Source organism: Anas acuta, chromosome 4 (assembly GCF_963932015.1).
Source record: "Anas acuta chromosome 4, bAnaAcu1.1, whole genome shotgun sequence".
Taxonomy (NCBI): domain Eukaryota; kingdom Metazoa; phylum Chordata; class Aves; order Anseriformes; family Anatidae; genus Anas; species Anas acuta.
In genome coordinates, this window is record NC_088982.1 from 32,241,704 (window position 1) to 32,260,780 (window position 19,077).

The 19,077-nt window shown below is 39.3% G+C and overlaps 2 protein-coding genes and 1 long non-coding RNA gene across 4 annotated transcripts in view; 1 reads left to right on the forward strand and 2 right to left on the reverse strand.

Annotated features, from left to right (window-relative positions):
• The window catches only part of SEC24D (SEC24 homolog D, COPII coat complex component), a 117,928-nt gene extending 113,883 nt beyond the window's left edge, over positions 1–4,045 (reverse strand). Inside the window, 2 exon segments of the mRNA XM_068680618.1 lie at positions 3,119–3,187; positions 3,854–4,045. The gene's annotated coding sequence lies outside the window, so the exon portion shown is untranslated.
• SYNPO2 (synaptopodin 2) overlaps positions 1–19,077 on the forward strand; it is a 92,188-nt gene that overhangs the window by 53,449 nt on the left and 19,662 nt on the right. For both annotated transcript variants that reach the window (XM_068680584.1, XM_068680585.1), the window contains exons 2-4: positions 6,702–6,853; positions 11,220–12,013; positions 15,235–17,417. In XM_068680584.1, the coding sequence (XP_068536685.1) occupies positions 6,702–6,853; positions 11,220–12,013; positions 15,235–17,417 (3,129 nt within the window). The remainder of the gene's footprint in view (positions 1–6,701; positions 6,854–11,219; positions 12,014–15,234; positions 17,418–19,077) is intronic.
• On the reverse strand, positions 9,492–11,812 carry LOC137855917 (uncharacterized). Its single transcript, XR_011096043.1, has 3 exons — positions 11,674–11,812; positions 11,164–11,251; positions 9,492–9,576 (listed from the first exon to the last, which is right to left on the reverse strand). It is a non-coding gene; the product is annotated as an uncharacterized lncRNA (long non-coding RNA).

Genomic DNA, 19,077 nt, shown 5'->3' on the forward strand with positions numbered 1-19,077 from the left:
CCCTAGGCCTACAATTTATGATAAAGCATACCTGAATTCATTCGTAACTTTATTTTTAATTCCTTAATTTCATACTGTTAGAAACACTAGCAATTACAGCAGTCTGTGCTTCTGCTTCCTGTTCATAATAAACCACTGCAAACCATTAATTCTACTTAAATAAATTTACTAGCCTCTGCTTTTGCTGTAGGGTTGTTAATAGAAGAGACAAAGTATTTTTTGTTTGTTTTTTCCCTGTTTTTTAAAGGCTGTATACAGGAAACACTGATCTTTGATCCCTGATCTTGAACTTCATGACTAACATCTAGCTAATCAATTAATGAGAAATGTAACTGCTGGAAAGTATGAGCTAATGCTCAATAAAATTAAACTAAGTATTGATTACATTAACTTAAATATCTCTAAGGCCAGCATAAATAAGAGAAACATGTTAGTTAGCTAAATTTATTATAGCAACTAGCCGATAAGCATTTAATTGTGGCAGTACTATGTTGCCCTTAGTTAAGATGCCAAAATTTTATTGGTACATGCAGAAAATCCTGCAACGTTGCAGGTAGGTAGAAACTACTTATAAAATAGAACACTTATTATGCAATTTCTGTATAATGGAAAGGCCTAAACTGATTTTTTTTTTTCCCTAAACAAAAAATAGGTCACCACTTCAGTGGGAGAAAAATTTAAAGATCTCAAGTCCAGGCACATTTAAACAAAGCTACTCTGTTAGGTAATAGCGAGATTGAAGAGACTATACAATGTTAGGGTTGTTTGTAATCCCCAGATTAAGGTTAATCATTATTTTCATTAAAAACAACCTATTTAACAGTTTTTAAACACAGTTATGCATTACTGATGCTGGCAAGACATCTAAGGGCACTGATTACTACTGCAGCAAAAAATACTGCTTTGAAAGCTGGCTAGTTATCAGGTCTGAAAAAGTAACCTTAAATTGGAAATCATTGTTCAACAGGGGCAAAACAGTAGTCCAAGGACAAATCCCTATTAACCCCACTTTGCTACTGATGTTCAGTCATCAGTCTAAAAGAAACCACAAAGTCACTGCTGGTAAAGTTTGCAGCTGATGTAACTAAAGCAGTGAACAACAGTGATAAACGAGCAGCTGACCTACAGAAATCTCATTTGCCTGGTAAGCTCTGCTATTGTGGGCAACATATGTTTGTCTCATCATAATGGAACATGTTGAGCCATCAAAGGCTCAAGATCAACGCTGTGAACTGTGGCTTCACTGAGGACCTACACGCCTAAATAAGGCCCAATGACACTGGCTTCAAGCCTGAGAGCCACACAACAGTTCAGAAAAAGCTTCAGGAATTAGACAGGATATTCAATTGAAGACAGTCTTACAGAGTTGACCCTTTGATTAAAGAAACAACACCATACGTATGAGCAAGGAACAAAAATTGTGGGGAAGTGTACTTCCACTGTATCCAATGGAAACATTTTCTGCTATTTGTTTGCTGCTGGTAATCTGGAAAAGGATCACTAAATAATTGTGAGAATAATAAGTTTTGGAAAGCTTTCTTTGAATTCAGAATATACTTGTGCCAATATACGTATGTTTTAGAGCTGCAAAAGTCGTACTTTTAATAGATAAAGGAATAGGCTAAATGGCTTATGCTCATGCTGACATCGCTTCTCATTCAGAGCAAATGCACAGCTGGGCTATGTCTCAAGCACACGACTTAGACACTTTTCCTACATAGAGGTTTGTGGTCCTAGCAGCAGACCAAAATAAGATTAGATATCATTCCAAGAAATCACTGGTACAAACAACACTATGAAGTATTCCAATACATGTCTTAGTTGGGCAATTGGAGTACCAGGACTACTGAGCATCTATGAGTGCAACTGCCTTGCATTAAACTACAGTGACCTCATTATCAGGTTCAACATACATCAGCATTCTGATCTTCATATTATAGGGCTCAGATGCACAACCTAGATCATCAGCTGGTAAGCTGAGCCCCAGTTGCTGTCTATGCATTCACTTGCAGCCCACAACAAATAACAGGTGCATCTAATTTAGCTTTTTATCTTCACCAGGGCTACATTTTGCAGTAGTAAGTTTCCTTGCTATCCTTTCTTACCACGTTGATTGGTATCATGGAAGAGCTTTGGGTTGTATAAACCGAACTGCTTTCAGATGAAATCAAAGGAGCACATCTAACACATGGTACTTGGCAAGGGGTCTTCAGGCCACATAACAGGGCTAGAGCTCATCTAAAGTAAAACCACTGTAGTGAACAGCATGAAGGCCGGGCACTCAGCATTGGCTTTTTCTACAAAACCTCTCTCGTGCCATGTACTAGTGTGAGAACAGCTACAGCATATTCCCCCAATTTATCCATCTTTTGCTGGTTAAGAATCTGACTTACTGCAAATTGCCACTTCCTGCAAGCACTCACAATTGCCCCAATACCAGCATCAGGCTGCAGCTACCACCAACCCACAGTAAGTTACTACACCACACTTCTCCCCCCACATACCTGTGCCTCTGGGATGTTACCTCTCATCAGTGCACCACTACACCCAGACCCACAGCCCCACCTCAGCAGTCCCCAGGCTCAGTTCCTTGCTTCTTCCTGGTTCTGCCAGGCCATTTACTTTTTCCTCCACAAGGGAAAGAAATAGAGAGAAACACATTCTCTGTTATCAGCCTTTCACACCAATAATCTCCCGTTAAATCAAACTGCTGATAACCAAGATCTGACCCTCCTGATGCCTTACTCAGTTTCTAGCCTTTAGAGACTCCTGAAAATCCTTTGGAGAGCCCTAGTCCCCTGTTGCAGCAGCTGCATGTGATGAGGTACGAGGTGAAGGGAGGGAGGAGCCATCCACCCCCCTTCCCCCAGGGCCTTCTGCCCTGGTGAGGAGTGCTTCTTCAGATGGCTCACAGTGCACAGTGGTGTTCTGGCCCCTCTGTGGTGCTCAGATAACAAGAATGTAGGCTAAGTTCTTCACAAAAGTTTTTCCTAAGATTAACTTCTCTGTGGATATGAAGAATTGTCCAGCACTAGACATTTTAAGGAGCTAGTAGAATTCCTGCTAGTGAGAAATTCTAGACGTGGGAGTTATTTGGGAATAAATATAAATGACGTACTTCAGGTAAACTGTCCAAGTAATCCAGCGCTGCTCTTCAAATCTTCTAGCAGCGCAGCAATCTAGAAACCTGAAATCAGAAAATATTATAACAATTGACTCAGAATAATCTCAAGGCTAATGACAAAGTTATTTTTGTTTGTTTGTTTGTTTGTTTGTTTTAAATATATTCAACCACTTTAAGACTTAAGAAATCAGAAATGTACAATTCCTTATGGGCAAAACATGTGCAGCATTGACCAAGAAAGATCAGTACTACTGCAAGGCACATACACCCTCTAAAATAATTTCCTCAAAAATTCTGGAATTGGGAGTAGATAGTTCCTTTGCTACTTCATTGGAAATTTTGTGATTAGAAGAAAAAACAGTCTAATAAAAGCATGATATGCAACTTGAGTAATAAATAATGATAATATCGATACAATATTAGTATATTGGTACAGGCTCAGCTTTGCTGTGTTATGCCTGTACTGCAAGTACTGAAAAACTATGATTTTTTTTTTTACAAACATATTTTTCTAGTAGTGAGATCCCATTCATAAATTATGGGGAGAAAAACCACATCTGTCCTTCCCAAGGAAAATTCCATCCCAAAGCAGACAGGCAACAAGTAACTGGGGAAGCTTGTGCTGCAGTATAAGGCAACAGAAATCACTGCTTTTGGAAGAATCTCTTCTGCTTCATCATCATATGTGCCTTGCTTTAAGGTCCCAAGAACCAGGTAAAGGTGTCTTACTGTTCCCTTTGTGGCCAAACTGTATTTCTGGTAACAAAGGCAGCTTCCATTTCCCAGTGAGCTGGCCAAAGGCTTCCTGCCAAAACTTCCTTTGAGAGAAAACCATTCATTAAGTGACTCCTTTACCAGGAAGATCCTAGTTTCCACAAATCTTTTTTTTTTTTTTTTTTTTTTTTTTCAGAAATCTGAAAAAAAAATGTTTACACAAATAAATTATTTTTGTCATTTTTGTGGGTTTCCAGTGAAGACAAATAAATAACATCCAAAATGATTACAGCTTGTCTGGTAAGACAGTCTACATGTTGCTGAGTAACCTGGTCATATCCTGAGACTAAAGCAGTACAAATGATGATGGTGTATTTCTACCCTAGCAGCAACCTGCTAAAACTTACTATTATAATATGCTATACAATCCCTCGTTTGTTTTTTTGCGAGTGCTCTCTCCTCCCTTTTATTCCCCCAAAAGAAACACCAAAAACAGGGTAATACTGAGGTTACCTTACATTAACATTGTTCAAATTCAGGAGGCACAGGTGCCTTGGGGAGGGGCTGAGAAAAAGGCTGACACAGTCAGGAGAACCATCAATAGGTACAGCATGCACAGTGTGATTTTGTGATGGTAAAATCATGTTGAAGACTTGATTTATGTAGATAAACCTGGAAATATAATATGGATAGGAAATTTGCTCTAATGTGCATATGAACTGCAATGGAACCAGACAGTGATGTATAGTGACTTACAGCAATTTCTTTCCTGCATGTCCAGTCAAAGAAGGGGTTGAATTTTCTTACAAAGGTCCAAGTATCTCAGAACTTGTGATCTTTCAGCAATTCATGAGGGAGAAAAAGGAAGGACTGAAGGGCCCTTTCAAGAACAGTAAAAAGAAGCTCAATGTCCTGGTCTATTTTCTTTGAATGCTACCAAGGAGTCTGTTAAAAAATAATAAAATTGTTTGAGCTGTGTATAATTGATATAGATGTACTAACATTGCACATATGTACTTTTTGACATAAATCACTGAAGTTATGGAATGTGTAACAATTTCTCTCCTTAGACAGCTGTAATAATGATCTATGGCAGAACTGACCCCATATTCTCAGACACTTAATAAAGAATCAGAAACAAGCTTTCTTTTCACATCATAGGTATCATCTTACACTATTTCTGTATTCACATGTTACTATAATTACTGTTCACATGTCTTTAGAAAAAGGGTCACTCTACATTCTTCCTAGCATCCACATTAAATATTTATATTCAGGCTTGGGGTGCCCTGTAAAATTTTAACAGCATAGCTTCCAATTTCAAAAAACAATAACAAAAAATTAACCTAAATCCTAGTTCATATATGAAGCACAACAATAATGACTGTCTAAACTCATTTCTTCCCAAAGTACAAGGATGTTTATGTTCTTGCCTAAGGGAAGATAAACACAGCAGCATACCACTCCATATTTGTAAATGTTAACTCCCCTGCAAGGTAGTAACCAGCTTCTGTATGCACCAGCCATCTGTTTCTTCACTGCTCAAAAAGCCATAATATGACATACAGGTATGCATAAATCGAAACAACAAAGATCTATGGCCCCACCACAGAAAAATATGTTCAGTCTCACTCTTCATTCTACACATTATTCTGACTTCAAGAAACTTCAAAATAGCCTCCAGAAATGACTCCTAGACCCTAGCCTATCAGGATATTGGGGATAATTCCATAGGTCTCTGGGACTACTAGATGCTCAGGACCAGTATATATCAGAAGTAACTCTCCTAGAGTCAGTGGGGACTGACTGCTGTTCTGAGTGTGATAGAGCTATGCTATTTCTATAAAATTTTCAAGAAAATACTCTGAAGATTTTATTAATCATTGTAACACATTGGATAATGTACTGACCTATCAATTGAGTATTGTCTAAGGCCAAAGTACTCACACAAACAGATAAAAGATACAGAGAAAAGAACCCAAGGACAACCCTTTTATGTGTATGTGTCATTCTAAAACATTCCTGCAAGTATCCTGGTTAATAATAATGTACTGTTTGCCAAATATGTATTTTAAAAATAGCAGTCAACTGTATGGCATACCTTGAGTGGTGTTAAGGCTGTCTAGGCTTTGTTATACACAAACTATGATAAGTTATAACATGCTGTCAATGGAAAAAGGAGTGAAACAGCAAAAACCAAGCTTCACAGATTATTGAATGAGTACTTAATGGGGAAGATTGAACCCTAACAGTCATGTCTTAATTTTTAATAAATCAAGGAACTTATTCAGATCACTAAACATGGATTTAGGACTTCAGTGATTCAGAAGTTTATAATTTGGCAACTAAACCTATGGCTGGGCACCTAAGGAAAAGTATCCAGTATATCAGAAATCCGTACATGTACAGCCCTAATAGCATGCAGGTGTTGACATTCTGCCTAGAGTAGCACGACATTATACATTCTTCTTTTGAAATCTTGTCCTGGATTTCAGCTCTTGTAGTCTTCCATTTTGAAGTTACTGAGATTTTTTGCCTTTCTGCTAGACTCTGATTGATTGGTGTCCCAAACTTCCATGTCTGCCTTTTCTCAAAAAAAAAAAAAAAAAAAAGTCCATCCTTCTTCACATCTAGCTCACAAGCTCAATAAAGCAGAAGTTTTTGTATTTGTTATTACTGGCCAGAGCAGTATTAACTTCAAATGGGACAAGTTATTGTTTTGTGTTACCAGAAATTTGTATTTGATCAGTAACACTGATCTTTTCATTTCGTACAGATAAAATTAAGTTGGGGACATAATTGCTGCTGTTTTCAAATAAACACTAATTGTGCAATTTGGAATTTTGTTTTTGACTTGTTGTAGGTCCGCAGCAAAAGCAAAGCAGCTAAAGCTGGCCTTTGTGAGGGGGATGAGGTGGTGTCTATCAATGGCAAACCCTGTGGAGACTTAACCTATGCTGAAGTTATCGTTCTGATGGAAAGCTTGACTGACGTCCTGCAGATGCTTATCAAGAGGTACAGGAATGCTCAGAATGCTTTGGTGTGATTCTGTTTGGTGAACCATGTGGAAAATGCTGGTGCTGAATGCACTCATTTTGCAGACTTCTACTGTGAGCTTCTGATAGCTCTCTTATTTGTGTCTGTAAATCTGTTGGTATGGAAAAGCGAGGGAAGACAGAGTATTTTATCTGAAGGAATTAAGTATATAATTCAAACAGCATAGTTCAGGCACAGAATTAAGAATCCAGTCTCCAAATATAACAATTTTATTTCTTATTAACCGTCTTTGCTTCTTACAAGGTGTCCACTACTGTATCTGCATACTGCAGAGTCTTGAGTTCAATATTCTCTCCACCCCTTTGAAGTAGTGAAGTGCTGTTATTCCCCATAGATAGGGAAGTGAGGCTTACAAAAAGCAAAGGCTGTACAGATGGAGAAAGTGTGTTACATAGATATGCCTTGATGATGACATGGCAAATGGTCGTCTTGGGTGGCAAAATGTGTGAGTAGTCAGGAGGGTGAGAGGGTCTGGAAATCATGAATTCTATTTTTGTAACCGTTATCGCTTCACTAGATGAGGTGGGGCAAGACACTTACAGCTCTCTGGATCTCAGCTTCTCCATTTATAAATTGGTGATAGGGAATTTTACTTTTTTTTTGAAAATGCTTTGAGCTTCTTAGAGTAGAGAACCTTCATGTGAATTTATGAGCAAGCAAGCATTACTGCTCACTGAATATTGGTCTACTCCTAGGGGGTTCTGTAATGGTCATCAGTTTAACATATGCTGTCCTGAGTTGGGAACCACCAACAGTGAGCACATTCTTCCAAAACTTTGTGCATTCACATAATATGAAGTCTGAACTGCCTTCAGCGTGGGTTAAAAGAGGAAGAAAAGACCTTAGACTTTCCCATTCCTTGTAAGGAATTACGGCTCCCTGCTGAGCTGCTGCAGTTCCCTGTATCTGTTCTCACACATGTAGAAGTAGGAGGACAGACAGGGCCAGGATTCATCACAACAGCTAACATAGCAGTGTCACTGGAAAGGCTGAAAGGACTCTGCTGAAAAAAGGCGCTTGCCTGTCATTGCCAGGAATGTTGAAAAAAGCAGGTGACATTCCTCTGCGTTTTCTGCAACCTGTGTAAGGGGAACTTTTCCTAGTGTCTCAGAGTTTGAAGTCACAATCTGCCTTCAAAACAAAATACTCTGAAAGAATACTCTTTTTTTTTTATAACAGACATTTTGCATGGCCTGTGTGCATCTTGTTTTCGGCTAAGCAGTGGATCAATGTGATGAGATCAGGGGAACAGTGATAGCTGAACATTACAGCTTACCTTCTACATAGTGCATACCTCTTGTTTCTGGTTCAGCAGTGTATCATCTGAATGCTTCTCATGTGATATCTACATTCCAATGTTTTTAATTCATAGCATGACAACTGGAAATGCACTTGTGAAAATTATATTTGTGGCTGACTGGCTGCCTGCTTTGCAGCCATACAAATAATTCCATATGCTTTGACTCCTAGTTTGCTGCTGCTCTTTAACTGACATTTCAGTTGGTATGAACCACATTATGCTCTAGCTGAAAGTGCCTGCACAACTTCTATTTACTCCACTGCTTCTGCTTGAATGTATGGTGAACAGTGATATGTGTTCTGAAAATCAGACTCAAATCAGAGTGTTTATAACTTGTAATTCAGCATTTCATGGAATGAAACTGTGTTTCTGATAAATTTTAAGAAAATTGTAGTTGCTCAACTGTTGACTTGCCCTGAAAGTGACTAAAATGTTCTAAAGGTATTAACTACAAGAATCTGTGAATTTCTTCTCATCAGCTCATCACCCCCAACTCCCAGTACCTCCTGTCAGTATCTTCCCTGGCAGGGAGAATGAACGGAAATGCTTCTCCTCCCTTGTCACACTCTTTATGGGTAATAGCCCATCAACACCACCACCAGAAGGATTTTTCAGGAAGTGTCTTATCACACTCTTAGAGAACAATGAGAAGCAAGTCATTCCTTTCCTGAGTAGCCATCTCATGAAAAGGCTAGAAATCATAAGGAAGGAAGAATGCCTGATTAAAGTGGTATTCCAATGGTAATCTTTGCATCCAAACTTATTTTGCCAGTATGGAAGAGTATTTCTTCTTGGAAGGCTTTTGACTGTTCCTGAAATATTTACACAAAGGATAAGACTTTCAAAAGCATTTATTGTTGACCTAATTTGCCTCTTACTGAACTCACTGGTAGAAAAATTAGATTTTAAAGTAGTTTTTGAAATGCTACTGGGGCTTTGATGTCTAGAAATGTTTTCCTGATCTCCTGTAAACCACTGTCAGTTTCTGACCAGCAATGCCCACAAAATCTTTGGTTTTCAGGATCAGAGGAAAGAGACATCCTGCAGGGCAAGCACCCTCCAGATGCCATGTGGGGAAGCATATTACTGACCTTCCCAACAAATCATGAACAGATGTATCCAGGAAACATTGAGAGTGGGGACAGAAAAGCTAGCCTGCCCTTTTCACATCAGTGTTAGCAACTCCTGGGCTACTGCTGAGTCTAGAAACAAAATTTCTAGGGGTAGGCAGGGAGTGTGCTCAATGCATACCAAAATGAAATGCACCATGTAGGGAGTAAAACATGACTCTGAGACAAACCCTGCTGTGCTGACTCCATGAGTTCTGCTTCCTTCCTGGAATTATACCAGGGATGTTGTTCCTGCAGTGAGCTGGAAAGACCTGAAACAAAAATAATTTGACAAAACAGAATCATAAATAACAAAAAAGAGATCAGACCAAGTATTCTGCTTCTTGACACATGGATACACATTTATGTCTATATAGAGTAGAAGTATATCCATAAGTAGCAAAGGCCTTTTAAGGTGGAAATCTTTCTCTCTCATACATACACACAATCACTCAGCTACCAATAAAGGCTAACATTTAGCTGACCCACCCCCAGTCTCATATCCAACATGGAAATGTTTATGGATTTCTATAATTTATCTGTACTTAAGAGCAGTGCAACTGATCACCCAAATAGCATAATGTGATGGAATCCAGCAGCCCCCACAAGGAGCTCCCTAAATCAAAATCTGTCTGACCTTTATGTAGCTCCATATGTGGTTTAATGGATGTTATACATTTTATGCTATTTGAGGCAGACACACACTACTACAAACAGTATGCCACATGGCTAGAAATGCAAGTGTTATTGAAGCTTCTTCAGTATACTGACAGATTTATTTCTTCTGTCGCTTCTTCCAGCCTTTCTTTGTAGGGGGTTCCAAAGTTTCAGAATAGTTGGGACCTGCTTTTGATTTCAGAAAGCACCATAGTACTTAATGTGAATACTTTACTGAGGGTACCTACCTCTCCCCTCGTTTGAAAAAGTGCTTTGTTACCTTCTAGTCTACAGAAAGCCTTAATAGCATGTTGCAGTCTTGCGCAGAAAAAAGGTTTCTTCTTAAATTACTAAATAGTCAGTATGGTCACTACTTTTCAGAGTGCTGAAAGAGGAAGCTACACAAAGAGTCATAAAACCAATGACACAGCCCAACTGGACCAGGGGAATGAATATTTCAAAAAAGGGAGTTAGTGAGGTACGCAGTAGGCTTCAGGAAGTCAGTCATATTTGCCAGTCAGAAATATGTTTTTTTTTTCATAACTAGGCAATGCAGTCTGGCTTCAGTAACCTGCCTCATTGGATCACCAGAACAGGCCCAGAACGTTTAAATTATTCCGTGATGTATATATGGATGATGATTCTCACAGGAATTCTTTGAATGTGTATTTTAAGTATTCAATCCCCTCCCTCTCCTTTCCTCCCTCCCTCTTATCCTCATCCAGTTCTTATCTGTTCCTTAGAGAGTAGACTACTTGAGACAGCAACTGTGTGTGAGGAAGGTGCCTAAAGCAGTTGTGGTAGTAGCCACAGAACCAAAAAAATAAATAAAAAAAGCACAGTTTGGTGTCATGCAAATTTTCTCATGCACATATGAAAGATGAAGAAGTATTGTCCTAGAAGTCTCAGTAGCATCACTATAACAAAAATGCGTCTGTGAAAGCAAACTGATGTTAGAAATGATATGATTCAATACTGCAGAAGGATGGTAGTAGGATCATAGTTATTATCCTACAGCAATAATGTAATTTCCCTCTTACCGAACTGTTAACTCGAAGAATTTTGGAATATACAAAGATGTTTTAATTTAAGACCTCTACATACTGGGAAAATTCTTCTACTTAAATGGACCTGCTTGCAGGTACCACAATTAAGTTAGGGGAAAAATAGTATACAAAAGTTGCTTTCGTAACTGTACTTACAATTACTGTACTTACAGCAGCTTAATTTCTTGAATTACTTGTTTATGTATGTGCAGATCCTCCAGTGGAATAAATGAAGCTTTGAGTGCTGAAAGAGAAAATGGAAAGCATGATAACATAAAAAATGAGGACTATAAGGAGAGCGCTACACTGCAGATTAATACAGCCAAAGAAATACCCCATGGAGACTTATGCATCACAGAGATATACAGTGAGACTCACCAGGCAGCAGGAGAAAGCAACATACACTTTTCTGAAATGAAACAACAGACCACACAAAGCCACAGAATTGCTCCTAAAGTGATAGGCACCTCCAAAGTGCTTGTGACAGATGAGTCTGCTCTCAGAGAGAAGAGAGAAGAAAGAAGGCCAGGCACTATGGTTGAGTTGCAGTTGTCCCTCTCAAATGATGGTCACAAGAGCACCAATGCTCCTGCTGTGACTGTCCTAGGGGCAGAAAAACGCGCCCCTTCAGGGAAAGGACCCACTGTACAAGAAGATGGAACTAACCCCGTAATCGCAATTCCCCTGGGTGTGAAAGAGAGCAACATCCAGTGGTCAAGCAAAGTAGTCCAATTTTCTAGTGGCAAAGAGGTCAAGAGGATCCAAGGTGCAGCTCCATCTATCCCCAGGGTGGAGGTGATCCTAGACTGTTCAGACAGGGAGAAGGAAGCACCCAGGTCTCTAGCTGAAAGGGGGTGTGTTGATTCTCAAGTGGAAGGAGGGCAGTCAGAAGCACCTCCTTCCCTCCTCTCCTTTGCAATCTCACCAGAAGGCACAGAGCAGGGAGAAGACAACCAGCACTCGGAAAGGGATCACAGACCTCTCAAGCACAGGGCGAGGCACGCAAGTAAGTATATCCCATCTAATCATTCACACTGCCTAAGGGTATCTTTTGTAACTTGAAACATCTTTTCAGAATTCAGATCGCATTAGGAAAAAAAATGTTTAGACTTTTTTCTGCAGTTTTCTAACTTCCCTCTCTCTTTGTCTTCTAAACAGTGTTTGTATTCTTGCTTTGTGTATTTTTTTTCCAAGGTAATGCAAGGCTCCTGTTGATGAGCTAAGTGTATACCCATGCCTTAACTGTGCTGAATAATTTTGCTTGGTAGACTTCCACTTTGAAATTATCTCATGACTTTGTCCAAGTAAATAGACTTATATCTCCAAAAAAGGATGAATTCTGCTGGACTTCTCATGTACATTAAAAGGAAATCTGTAGAATATTAAAAAAAAAAAAAAAGAAAAAAGTTGCTGACACACATCTAAATGAATCCTGTGGATTTCTCCTTTTACAGCAAAAACTTTATGTCGTCATTTCCATCATCTAAAATCAAAGCCATGCTTCTGCTCTTGATAATAAAAAGTTGATAATAAAAAAGGCTATTAGAAAAGCTTGATGTTGTCTGCAGAAGAGATTTTGACAGACACTAGCATATGTATAACTGTTACATGATCCTTTCAGTTTTGTCAGTCTTCTCTAGACTGTAAAGTGAACTATTTCTTCTGACTCCATACCCAGAGGTCAACTCCAAAATCTGTCCAAGAAATTTACATGAAAGTACACTTGAAACTGAATCCAGTATCAGTTGAGTGTAGATATGTAAAAATCATTTATTATTTTATTAATCTGGGACCTTTCTATTGTTTTTGTTGTTTGTTTGTGTTTCCCAACAATGTTAAGAATCCTGTCCAGGGATTTAGTAACAGTATGGCAAAGCTGCTTGAATGCATGCAATGATATACTGTAGCAACAAGCTATTTTATATGCAGCGTTGGAATTAGCCTGCTAACCCGTTGCTAATTCCTCTGTAAGCATATTTTTAGCATGATAACCATTTGTATCTTATTGGCAAGTGGATTAAGCAGTTACTTATGCCTAAGTGTCTGTATCGAATCCACATATTTTTGGCATATTAAATGGACCATATAAAAAGAGTGCACATACTCTACATTTTGGCTGTGTAGCTAGAATCAGCTGTGGGACTGTGCCTGTCTTTCTCAGTGAATTACTTGCACTGCTTTTCCAATGAGGCAAAAATATACAGAACAAACTACATATTACATGATATATTCTTCTTTCAAATAGGACATATTCTGCATTTTTCCCATCTCAACTATGTCATTCTCAACTATTGCTAAGCTAGTGGCAGACATTATGATTAGGAACCATCAACTTTACTTATAAAAATATTTGCTTTTATAATTATTTGTAAAATACAATCTACACATTAAAGCCATCACGAGGTAATAGTCTGCATGCAGCAAATACCACACATACAAGACATGTTTCTGTAAAATTAAAAGCTATAACACAACATCTAAGTTTAAACTACAGAAGAATATTTATTATAGGTGTTTTATCTCAGCAGAAATTTTATCTGTAAATAGTTATCAGATTATATTTATCCGATTAATATTTCTTCTGCCAATCTATTGATTAAATAATTACAGGGATGAGTTAGGAAAAGATGCACTATTAATTAAAATGAAGAGTCTCAGTTTTTGCTTTCCACAAAACTGCAAGTATCTCCTGAATCCCCCTCCTAGCAAAACAGTCACTGCTGATGCAAGTAGCTTATTTGAAAGCATGGAACTTGCATGCTGAAGGGTGACCGTTTCTGTTTGCAGAGTCACTCTAATGCTACAGGCCATACTTTTGGCAAATGTCTCCAGCAACTATTGTAAGCATTTGGCTTGTCAAAGCAGTGAGCCAAGGATTTCGTGATTTGGCCCTCTTGAAATAAAATACTACAAATTGCTGGTACAGACACCGCGCTCTTTTCTCTTTTATAGGTTCTTGTGAGAACCATTGGTCTAGTCATGCTGTCATCTGGCATGATGGCAAAACTCCAAGTTTCTTTAATAGGAGAAGTATCAGGCTCCATCCTCTGACATAGCTAAAAGGATCATTAATAGAAAATACAGCACAGGACTTTCTTTAACCAGTTTGCTTTATTTATGAGAGCAGAAGATATTAAATCATGTGCTGTTCTGTTTTCATATATCAGTGGCACACTTTTTCCTTTTGAATTTAACTGGAAGGGGACCACTGATTTAGGCAGGAACAACTTTAAATTATTTCTTTTTAAAAGGGAGAGTCATGCTGACATACAATGCACCTATCAGCTTTACAACTGTGTATATTCTTGCTCCACATGACTTGATGAAAACCAATGGTTTATGCTTTAAGAAATACACATTACTGATGCATGGTAGTGAATACTCTTGACAAGTTAGATGAGCCTCCTCCAATAAGTTTTTAAATGTGTATTCATTCTTGCCACATTTTAAAATAAATATTCTGGAGATGTTATATCCAACACAATTTTGGATTATGTTTCAGAGAAGTTAAGTTTGTTAAAGGACTGAAATCCGCTTTACATTTTTACAACTGTGTACTGTGGGGCCAAACTCCCACTGTCTTCCAGGGGGCTGAAAGTTAATGCTAATGGTTTCTTTGCATGACTCTGTGGATATATACTTGCTTTTAAATAGCTAATGCATATAAAGGTACCTACTTTTATCAATTATAGACATTCTGAAATGCATATGAGTAAAATAAACTCGTAAATGGCAGAAGCTGCTACCGCCGTCAGACACAACACACAATTTCATTTTTTCTCAGATGTTAAGCAGACATGGGCCTGGCTGGCTGTGGATCTCTTTTGTAAGCCTAGAACTGTGGTAAAACACTTGAATTGAAGAAATAAGAAAATACTGTCCAGCTGTTCCTGCTGAGATGACTTACAGGAATAAAAATTGAAGAAATTAGAAATGGACACACGTGATGTTCCTGCTGAAGCAAAGAAAGAGATGTAGCCTTTGAATTTGTATGGGTGTGCCTCTAACTAAGGAATGCTGGGTGGGGAATTTATACCACAGTTGCTTCTGTGGGCAAAGCTTCAGCATAACAACCTCTCCATGCACAAGAAAATAAATGTTTTAATACGGAGAAGAGGGACAGTAGGTAAATTTCACTATAGACAGATGTGTAACTATTTGCTAATATAATCCTTGCATTTTTGTGGGCTGCATGCAATTAAATGTGCACTTCGATTCTTTCCACAGGACTCCGGCGAAGTGAGAGCCTGTCAGAGAAGCAGGTCAAAGAAGCCAAATCTAAATGTAAAAGTATTGCATTGCTGCTGACAGCAGCTCCCAATCCCAATTCCAAGGGGGTGTTGATGTTCAAGAAGCGTCGCCAAAGGGCAAGGAAATATACTTTAGTGAGCTACGGTACTGGGGAGCTAGAACGTGACGAAGACGAGGGTGAAGAAGGTGAAGGTGAAGAGGGGGACAAAGAAAACACTTTTGAAGTGAGTTTGCTTGCAACGAGTGAGTCAGAAATAGATGAAGATTTCTTCTCTGACATTGACAACGACGGCAAGATTGTGACATTTGACTGGGACAGCAGTCTACCTGAGGTGGAAAAGAAGACAAAAAGTGGAGACGAGATGCAGACGCTTCCAGAGAGCACAGGTAAAGGGGCCCTCATGTTTGCCAAGAGACGGCAGAGAATGGATCAGATCACAGCTGAGCAAGAGGAGATGAAGGCACGCACAGTGCATGCAGAGGAGCAAAGGGAAGTCACCATGTCAGAGAACTTCCAGAAAGTAAGCTCTTCAGCCTACCAAACAAAAGAGGAAGACATGTCAAGACAGCAGACCTGCATAAGCAAAAGTTACACAGACGTGAGCCAGAATCATGGTAAAATTGTACAACAAAATGGGTTTGGCTTAGCACCAGACACAAACCTCTCTTTTCAATCCTCTGATGCTCAAAAAGCAGCATCTTTGAATAGAACAGCAAAACCCTTCCCTTCTGGGGTTCAAAACCGAGCAGCAGCACCATTTTCACCCACAAGAAATGTCATTAGTCCTCTTTCAGATCTACCAGCACCCCCGCCCTACTGCTCTGTTAGCCCACCGCCTGAGAATTTTTACAGACCTGTATCAGCTCCTGCAACAAGCAAAACTGCGCCAACCGTGTGGTCACTCACAGAGCCAACTGAACGCATTGCATCCAGAGATGAAAGGATTGCTGTGCCAGCCAAAAGAACTGGGATATTGCAAGAGGCAAAGAGAAGAAGCACATCAAAACCTATGTTCTCTTTCAAAGAAGCACCCAAAGTAAATCCTAATCCTGCCCTGTTGTCCCTTGTACACAACACAGAAGGCAAAAAGGGTACTGGAGCTGGTTTTGAGTCAGGACCTGAAGAAGACTACCTCAGTTTGGGAGCAGAAGCTTGCAATTTCATGCAGAGTCAAGCATCTAAACAAAAGACCCCTCCTCCTATTGCTCCAAAGCCTTCAGTCAAGGTTTCTCCTTCCGCTGGTACCCCAGTTTCACCCGTGTGGTCACCTGCAGCTGCGGCTGCTAACAAGGCTCCTTCTTTCCCAGCTCCAGCATCACCTCAGGCAGCGTACCCTGCACCACTCAAATCCCCACAGTATCCTCATTCTCCTTCTGCCAATCCCCCAAATACTCTCAACTTAACTGGTCCTTTCAAAGGGCCTCAGGCAACGCTAGCGAGTCCAAACCACACACCCAAGACACCAGTCACACCAAGTGCTGGAGAAACAAAGACACCCTTTGAGATGCCACCAGCTATGAGTGGAAAAGGAGCACAATTATTTGCCAGAAGGCACTCTCGAATGGAGAAATATGTGGTCGATTCAGAGACTGTGCAAGCAAACATGGCACGAGCCTCATCTCCAACTCCATCTTTACCAGCTTCTTGGAAATATTCATCTAATGTCCGAGCACCTCCACCTGTAGCTTACAATCCCATCCACAGCCCATCTTATCCTCTTGCTGCTACCAAACCTTCCTCTAAGTCTGCTGCTGCTACCAAAAATACCAAAAGAAAACCCAAGAAAGGTCTCAATGCTTTGGATATTATGAAACATCAGCCTTATCAACTTGATGCGTCTTTATTTACTTTTCAACCTCCAAGTACTAAGGAAAGCCTAGCTATTAAGCAGACGTCAAAGCTGCCTACTTCAAAGCAAGCTCTGTCTTTACGACCACCTGGTGCTAGCTCTCCTACTAATGCTCGGGCATCTTCAGTGTACTCCGTGCCAGCCTACAGCACGCAGCCTTCATACCAGTCAAACGCCTCTACCCCAGTAAATGAGTCCTATTCATCTACAGGCTACTCTGCATTTTCTAAGCCGGAAACAACCACTTCCTCTTTGTTTACTGCTCCGAGGCCAAAATTTTCAGCAAAGAAAGTTGGCGTCACTGCACAGGTGTGGAAGCCATCAATTATTGAAGAGTAAACCTTACAGCTGAAACTTAGTGTCCACTTTGCTTGCCATGCATTAATTGTTTGCAGTGGTAACTGGGCACACAAAGAGTGCCAGTAGTATTCCTTAGCTTACTTAATAACTTCAGATATATCACCTCAAATCTGGGTCCAAAATACTTGAACTTTTTTAAGGAATCAAAATAGATAAACAATTTTAGGATATTTAAGCATAATATCAGATGCTTTATACACATAACATCCTGCAATAAATTCACACCATTGTGTTAAGTAAGCAGGACACTAGGTTTTTGCTTTAAGATGACTACAACACAAACAACAGAAAGCAGTATTCCTGGCATGTCAAACTAATAGAAAAGAGCTTTCTTTCTGCACCAATTGGAGCAGACTCCTGCACCAATTATGTCCTAATGACCTAGGGATTTGAGGACTTTTTTTTTTTTTTTCTAAAGTGCCTTATTAAATGATACTAATAGTAACATGTATTACTAACATACATAGTATAAAATAGGTAAAGTATTAGACTCTGACTGATCACTTGCAGAATAGAGCTGGATAGACCTTTGGGTATGTACAGAGCCCCACTGAATTCAGTCAGAATCTGTCCTGGCTCAAAGGTCCTTCCACAAGAATCTGATTGATCAGTCAGGGGCTTAGTTTGTAAGTTATGTGGATCAGCTGTGATCCAAAATCATGAATTGCCTCTGTGATTTCACAGAGAATGTGCTATAAGAGATGCTAGAGTGTTCTGCAGAAGAATAATTTAAAGGAGGTGGAAAGACAGCTGGAAAAATCGCTAAGATTTCCCATTTTGGGGAAATCTGACATCCCAAGCGCAGACATATTTTGAGCTGAAGTTTGTGTTGAATCCAGCGCTTAACATAGAAACTACTAAATTAAAAATATAGGTCAGAGAGGTGAGATGGGTTTTGCAGCTGCAATGTAATGCAATAGTTTCTTGTGAAAGCACAGTGACGGAGAACTGAAGGGATACATATATTCAAGATTCTTACAACCAGAGTAGTGTATGCCACAAAAATTAGCACTTAACAGTAAATCATAAATAGTGCCATGTCTTCCTATTGGTCTGTCATACACATTTTTTTAATTTCACTTTGGGATTTACAGTTCTTCTTCCCACTTCAAATCTTTTTACTCTGGTCTTATACTTTCCCCTTTTACTTCTTGTATTCAGTACAAAGGATTGAAATACTGCTACTGCAGAAAATTCTTAAGAGTCTGTAGTCTTGAAACCTACTGTATAATACTGCAATGAATACATCTTGCTGAAATCAAGGGCCTATATTTGAACAGTTTATCATGTTATTCTGTAAAGAGTCTCGTTTACATCAGTAGTGCTGGGTCTGAAACAAAACATTGTTTGACACAAGTAAGGGTATCAAAATCCATCCCATGTGCAACATGATTAGAGATGTGCAATAAGATTAGAACATCACTCTGTGAGTAAAGGCAGCAGAATCTGTTGGCATATTTGTTTAAGTTATGATCCAGCAAGCTACAGACACAAATATGGATCTTTTATATCATAGTGGTGCACAAAGATTTTGTAGAACTATCTGTCTCAATGAAGAAAGCATTCCCCAGTATGAAAAAAAATCTTAGTTTGGTCCCATGAAGGTAAC